Below are 7,896 nucleotides of genomic sequence, written 5' to 3'. Positions count from 1 at the left end.
AAATAGAGAAATTAAAAAAAAAAATAATAATAAAAAGATCAAAATTACAATTAAGTCTTTTATTTTTTAAAAACTCAGTTATTTTTAATGAGTAAAAAAATAGTAGTATTATTTTAAATTTTAAAACATACAGCATACATGGTGAGGCTTAAATTTAAAAAAATATTAATATAAAGATAGTTTTAAATACCAATAGTAACCCAAATTTTTTCATGATTTTGATCAGTACAGTAATAATTACGATACTGATTACAGTAGTGGTCGTGGTAAATAACCATGTCATTATTGACATCTTCTTATATTGTTGTCAGGATCTTTTACCGCAGCTATATCAATCATCTATTTACACTATGACCATCTCCAATGGTGCAACCCATTTTTGAGTTCTTTATGGGTCCCACCAGTCATATCATCTCAAAATAATTTATTTAATTTTTATTTTATTGATGTAATTCTAATGGGTCCCACAACTTTATCTCATAGATTGATTTGATTGGGTACCACAATTTTTTACTAGTTGCATTGCAATGCAACTCTACTATGACATGGCAAATTGTTTCAATATTTAATTATTATATTGATTTCCAAGTGGAGAACTCAAGGGAAAATACTACCATTGGAGATGCTCTTAGATCCCATTTCATTGACACACTTGCAATTAAATCTAACCGATTGAAGTCATCTCAATATATAAAAAACTTAAATCCCACCAATTAATGTTTGGTACAACACTAAAAAAGGTAGGCATACTCAAAATTTTCGATAACTATAGGAGTACACCGATAAAAAGAAAAGATAGAAATTTACATGTACTGTGAAACATAGAAAATAAAATGTCACTGTTTTCGATAACTAAACAAGGTAACTAGTCCAGAAATGTGAGGACAATAGAAGATGGAAAACTAACAAACCCAAGTGGCATGCATGTGATTTCAAATTTTAGTTTATTGGGGAGACAGACAACCATTTCAGCAGGTACCTGAAATCCCGTTTGCATATATGAAAAATTATTACTATGGTCGGTTAAATATCAACGGTTCTACATTTCTCCACGTGTCAACATGCAACTGGTCTATAACATGATGTGAAATTAGCATGCAGACACAAACATAGGTATTATTGAGGTGGCTACAACACTTTCTCTCTCTTCTCTTTTTCTTCTATATAGCCAAACCAAGCTACATTATAATACAAGAGAACATTCACACACACATACATACACACCCTTAAGGAGAGACTAACAAGAATTTTCAGTTTGAGAGAGAAGGGAAAGGAAAGAGAGTTTGTTAAGGTTTGGATTTCATTGAGAAGCCAAAGATGGCTGGTTTGATTGGGAAGGAGAATGGTTTGAACATGAAGGAGACTGAGCTTTGTCTTGGTTTGCCTGGTGGCGGTGAGGTTGAAACTCCTAGAGCTGCTGGAAAGAGAGGTTTCTCTGAGACAGTTGATCTGAAGCTGAATCTTCAAACCAAGGAAGATTTGAGTGAGAATCTGAAGAATGTTTCCAAGGAGAAGAACATGCTTAAGGACCCTGCCAAGCCACCAGCTAAGTAAGTTTTCTCTTAATTATAATCTAATCTCTATTAACTTTTTTGGATCTATAGCATAACAAGTTTTCTTAAACATATAAGATTAATTGGTAGAGATTTTCAATTTTTTTTATCAAACAATTTGGAACTTGCACTAGAACTTTGATGATACTCAAATAATTTATTAATTATTAACAAAAAAAGGATAAGTTTATATATGAAGAGTATTATATATAAATGTTATTTTTGTTTTTGACAAGTATACAGAAATATTTTTTTTTGTACGCAAGATATATTGTGACAAGTATACAAATATATACAAATATATTCAAGATGGGACTAAACAAAGGCTTATTGTTATCACATATTCTCTTTTCTTTTTTCTTTTTCATCTTTTGCTAATTAAGAATTAATCTTTAGAGGTTAACTTAGAGTATATATTCTCTCTGGTTACTATTATAAATAAAGATGTTTTTAGATATACCAAATAATTGATGTATTTTATGTCTGTATAAACCATCAGATACATCAGTTATTCAATAAATTTAGAAAATAAATCTTTACTTATAATACTGACGAGAGAGTAATGTGCATGAGGTTTAATAGTTAGTTTCCAAATTTTATGCAAATTTTCAAGGCTTAGAGGGAGAATAGAATAATTGAGATTTATGGGAATTGAGAATGAATATATTTATATTTCAGGGCTCAAGTAGTTGGTTGGCCACCAGTGAGATCATACAGGAAGAACATGATGGCACAGAAGGTTAACAATACTGAGGAGAATGAGAAGACAACAAGTAGCACTACTGCTGGTGCATTTGTGAAGGTTTCCATGGATGGAGCACCTTACCTTCGTAAGGTCGACTTGACAATGTACAAAACCTACAAAGACTTATCTGATGCATTAGCCAAAATGTTCAGCTCCTTCACCACTGGTTAGTACCCTACACGCAACTGCATAGATTAATTCATCGAGTCACATAAAATCGCACTCTCTCTCAAGAGTTTTAACACTGATGTGCGTTATTAGGGTTGGATTCGAATCCAGATGCCACAATTATTTTAAAATAAACTAGTAGTATACTATTATAATGGTTTTAGATCTTGAAGATGCATGTGCTATAGTATAGGATTAATTATTATTATCATCTTGGGATTGTTACATTCTAGATACATACATGATTAATGTGAGTGATTATATATTGTAAATATATTTTTTCAGGTAACTATGGGGCCCAAGGAATGATAGACTTCATGAATGAAAGCAAGTTGATGGATCTTCTTAACAGCTCTGAGTATGTGCCAACCTATGAAGATAAGGATGGCGACTGGATGCTCGTGGGAGATGTCCCATGGGAGTAAGTTCCTTCCTACCTCATCATGCACCTCCATCTCCAGCTACTATATACTACAATCATTTATTCTTATATTTATATACATCTAGGTCCCAAACCATTTATTAATATCGACACCTCTCGAAAAAAATGTGTCCGTGTCAGAGTTAGAATCTGAAAATAATACTGTCAGTTGTGATTACATTTAATTTTTTTAAATTATTACTGATGGCGATGTGCCAGAGTCGGTGTCGTATTTCCTTCGTAGATATTAAATTAACCTTGATTATTTATTTTTTTAAAGGATGTTTGTTGGATCATGCAAACGTCTCCGCATTATGAAAGGGTCAGAAGCTATTGGGCTTGGTATGTATATATCTTTTTATCTTATAATTATTAGCATAATTTCTTTTCTGGCTATTGATGATTCTAATGTTGCAATTTTTTTCTATGTACTTTTTTCAGCACCAAGAGCAATGGAGAAATGCAAAAACAGAAGCTAAATACATATCTTTATATCAAAGTCCAGTACCTAATGGACCTATAAGAAAAGATATATGAAGCTAGCACTACCTGTGGATTATTGGAGTGTTGTTAGTTTGGAATGTGTCTTCAGTGTTTTTTGTTTTGTTGGTATATAGATTCAACTTTAATTTTCAAGTATTTGTAATCGACAAGAAGCAATAAACTTAACCAAACCACCTATATACTATATAGTTTGCCTTGTTTAATTATTACTATTATGTGATTGCTTCCATGCTGTCATGTTTGTTGTGTGTGCTATATATATAATATAATATTATATATACTTTGAATTTTGATGTATATTTTATTCTCTCAAAGAGATTCTTTTTTTCTTCTTCTTATATATTTCATTTATTTAGTAATGTTTTAATTGATTTATGTACTGAAAAATGATGAAATGTCTCAGCTGGATGAAGAGATTTATTAAATATTTTGTTAGTATGGGAAGGGAACAAAGGCATGTGCATGTTGATGGAGTTTTGGTTATGGCCATTATAATAGTCTTTGTCATTTAGTTTTGTATTATCAAATTCGCATTAATTACTGGCTGTATGTAGGGTTGGTGAGTGAACACATAGTTGGAATATCAATTTATATATATTACATTGATTAATGATATTATTAATATTATTAAGGGTCAATGATGCATATGCATGTATGAATAAAAGTATAAAAGAATTCTAGGATCGGACAATATGACAGCTTCATGTCCTAGCTTTAGATGAAAATATCCATTATTTTAAGGGATTTGTTGTCTATAAAAAATGCATTGAACTTTAGTATCCACTCATTTAAGAGATTTGAAAGGAACATGATCCATCATACCTCCCATCTCCCTCTACATTTATATATATGCCCTTCATATAAGGTCTAAAAATCAATTATAATAGGACCCATTTATAATCTAACATTTTAACCTAAAACAAGAATCGACATCGAGATTGATAGAGTATCAAAGTGTGAGTAATTTTAAGAAGTCTTACATGATATAGATAAACATAATTTTTTTTTATAATTTTCAACTATAAAGATTGACTTTTTTTTTATTTTTTATTTTCAACTTTAAAGATTGCCTTTGAAGATTGAATTTATGTCAAACAAGTAATTCTAAAAATAAAAAAAAAAAGATGGTGAAATGTTATATACAAAAAGTTTATTTTTAAAACATTAAGAAATTATTTAATATAAAATTTTGATGAAAATAAGATGGGGATTAAAATAAGAGAAAGAGTATAAAAAATAGAAGAGTTTAGAAAATAAGAAAGATTACACTAGAATTTATTCTTATTTGACTTAAAATCACTTATGTTTAACTTTTTTAAAAATACCTTGCAATTTTATTATAACCAATCTTTTAACATAGGTTCAACTAGCAACCTTTATTTCAAACTTTTAATACGAGTTTAACTTGTAACTTTTATGCTTGACGAGTATAAGAGATATTTTTCTCTTGTTTTACATCAAATCACGTTAAAAAAGAATAATTATTTGCAAGGACTACAGCTCACATGTTGATGAAATAAATAAAATGTCAAAGATCACAATAATAACTCTATACTAGGGGGACTCAATAATAAAACACACTAAATTTGAAAAGATTAATTGTTGCCGTAATTTGGATTTTGACAATTTGGACAATTTGGTTGATGAGGAATGTTGTCATTTTTAAGAGCGAGAACTTTAATTTTGCTGAGTGTTTATCGACAATTACTTTTAGATCGTGGAAGTGGTTATGCTTAAGTTGTAAAATAGCATACTTTTGTAACTTTTCCGTGTGGAATACTCTACCTCTCCTTTGTTTTAAGAGGTATGGATTTTCCGTTTGTAGTTTGAGCAGAGTATCCCTTATACTCCCTTTTAATAGTAGGGTTAAATATGTTTATGGTCCCTATAAATAACACAAAGTTTAATTTTAGTCCCTATAAAAATTTTCTTCAAAGAATGGTTCTTCTAAAATTTTCCGTCCACAATTTTAGTCTCTGCCGTCAGTTTGGTCTAACAGAAGCCGACGTGGCTCGCCACGTAGTACGCCACGTCACTTAAAGTCAACATTTGTGCTTGACTACAAAAATTGCAGTAGATTGCAGAGGTTACAAACCCCCTTGAATTCCTTATATTTAAACATTCTAGCCAACATGTGTATTTCTCACCTGTTGGTAAATCCACCAACAACATCTTTCTCTTCTCTCTTTGTTTTCCTCTGTTTCTAATAATAATGCTTACGCACACTGATACAAATACTGCTACATTTGAGAAAAGAGATAAACCTAAAAAATAATGCTCTGTTTTTTATACTTATAGTTCAAAAAGAGCATAAAGACACAAACCTCAAAAATAATCCACCAATAATTATCTTTGGCCAAGCTCTTCAACATGTTTGGAGTTAGCATTTATGTACTGTCTACTCCAATAACATAAGATAAATGGTGATATTGAATGTAGTATGATGTTCGCCTCTTTTGTTACAATTATGCAGAAGAATCTACAATACACTACAAAATAAATTATATCTTGCAACGACAAAAATGGTTGTCAAAATTCTAAAGCTGTTGTCAAAGTTACCTTTTCCAACAAAGAAATAGTTGCTGCATGTTGTTGCGAAAGTGCCGTTGCAAAAAGTTTGGCAACGTCATTTTATGTCGCTGATAAATCTTATGTTTTCTCAACAACTATCATCATAGCCATTGGAATAGTTCTATTGGTGTCATATACAACATTTCTTAATAACTAATGTTGTTGTAATAAAGCCTTTATCCTTTTCAAAATTGATGTCATGTATAAAAAAAATAATAATCATATTTTCAATTTTTAGATACATAATTCATATTTAAATGATATGTCATTTTAATTTATATGCACAAAATTTTACTATAATTTCATATCGTTAAATTGTTAAAAGAAAAAGTAAATTAGGTTTTGGTGAGCCAAACACGGTTGTCCTCCGCCCTTTCCTATTCGCATTTTACTGCCAACATTTTTTCATTCTCAATGTTTCTAACAATTTTGAGATGCTTCCAGTATAAAATATATCTTGAGATTCTATTGCTGAAATTGTTTTGTAAAGATGATGATCATTGTTGTTATATTTTTCCACACATTCCTTTTGGCTTTCTCTCCTACTTGACACCTGAAATACAAGCCATTTATTTACAATGACAGTTTCTTCATTTTGTTGGGTTAGTTGAAGAAAAAATTGATTTAAATAATATCTTATCTGTATACCTTTGCAAAAATTTCTCCAGTTTGAATGTCCCTAGTATGAAACAAAAACGAACATTGTAATAGGATATAATGAGATAAATTTTGGATGATCAAAAGGTGTGTAATAAATTAATATTAGAAGTAAAATATTAGTGGTTATATATATATATATATATATATATATATATATATATATATATATATATATATATATATATATATATATATATATATATATATATATATATATATATATATATATATATATATATATATATATATATAGAGGATATCACCGTAATTTATATTTTATAGAACTGGTAGTTCTATGTCAATAAACAATTTATTGAAGGTTTCACTACTTCTTTTTGGAAATCCCATTGGATTGAAGGGGGCTCCTTAAAGACTGGTTTTCTCTTTTGTTCGATGTCTCTCTTTACAGGATGCGTCTATCGCTAGCTTGGGTGGATGGAGGAACGGTTCTTGGGGCTGGAATGACTTCGGCATTTCTTCTGTCGCTGCCAGCATTTCTGTTACGGACAGGGGGCTGCTGCACCGCTCCTTCCCAGCTGCGTTCCCGTCTCGGTTCGGTCGGGACATTGTGGTTTGGAAGTTGTCCGATGATCAAACGTTTTCTGTGTCTTCTTGCTACAAGGCGTGATGCATGAATTTTATTTTGTTTGGTCCGGCAAACCGTTATGATTTAGTCTTCTCTCTTGTGTGGAAGAACGAAGTTCCTTTGAAGGTTCGTGTTTTTGGTTGGCGTTGCTTTTGGAATAGGATCGCAACAAAGGATATGATCAATCATAGAGGTATTTTTCCTCCTTCTTCCAACCTTCTTTGCGCTTTTTGCAACACTTATCCCGAATCTCCTTGTCACTCTTTCTTGGACTGTCAAAAAGTCGTAGGGATTTGGAAGGATATTGTCGGATGGTTGGGTTTGCTTCATGTCATTAATGTGGGCTTTAAAGAAAGTTTTTTTTCTTGGTGTGATTCGAGCCGCTATTTGAAATTCAAAAGAGGTAAGGAGGGGTGTGCTTGGCTAGCCGTTTTATGGTCTCTTTAGATTTATATGAATGATATTTTTTTCAAGGATGGCGAGTGGAATGTTAGAGATGTTTCTTGGAATTGCAAAGCTTTGCTTTGGAGGTGATCCTATATAGGGAAAATTACCCATTCCAATTACAATTTCTATGATTTTAGCAAAAACCCTTTGCTATACTTATCTTAGAATCTATTTGCTGTATAATTTTCCTTTTTTGTGGCTTGCGTTTTTGCCATCTCTTGTAATCGTGTTTTGAACTTTT

General features: G+C 31.1%; 1 protein-coding gene across 1 annotated transcript; it reads left to right on the top strand.

The window, feature by feature from the left end:
- The first annotated feature begins 1,141 nt into the window (after positions 1-1,141).
- Positions 1,142-3,690, top strand: LOC131624618 (auxin-responsive protein IAA14-like). Its single transcript, XM_058895564.1, has 5 exons — positions 1,142-1,550; positions 2,232-2,464; positions 2,752-2,887; positions 3,168-3,229; positions 3,329-3,690. The coding sequence occupies exons 1-5, from the start codon at positions 1,318-1,320 to the stop codon at positions 3,364-3,366; spliced, it is 702 nt and encodes a 233-aa protein (XP_058751547.1). The 5' UTR covers positions 1,142-1,317; the 3' UTR covers positions 3,367-3,690.
- Positions 3,691-7,896: the final 4,206 nt, after the last annotated feature.

The sequence above is a fragment of the Vicia villosa genome, unplaced genomic scaffold (assembly GCF_029867415.1).
Source record: "Vicia villosa cultivar HV-30 ecotype Madison, WI unplaced genomic scaffold, Vvil1.0 ctg.000144F_1_1_1, whole genome shotgun sequence".
NCBI lineage: Eukaryota > Viridiplantae > Streptophyta > Magnoliopsida > Fabales > Fabaceae > Vicia > Vicia villosa.
Note: the sequence above shows the minus strand (reverse complement) of the source record. Positions and strands in the feature narration are given on the sequence as shown.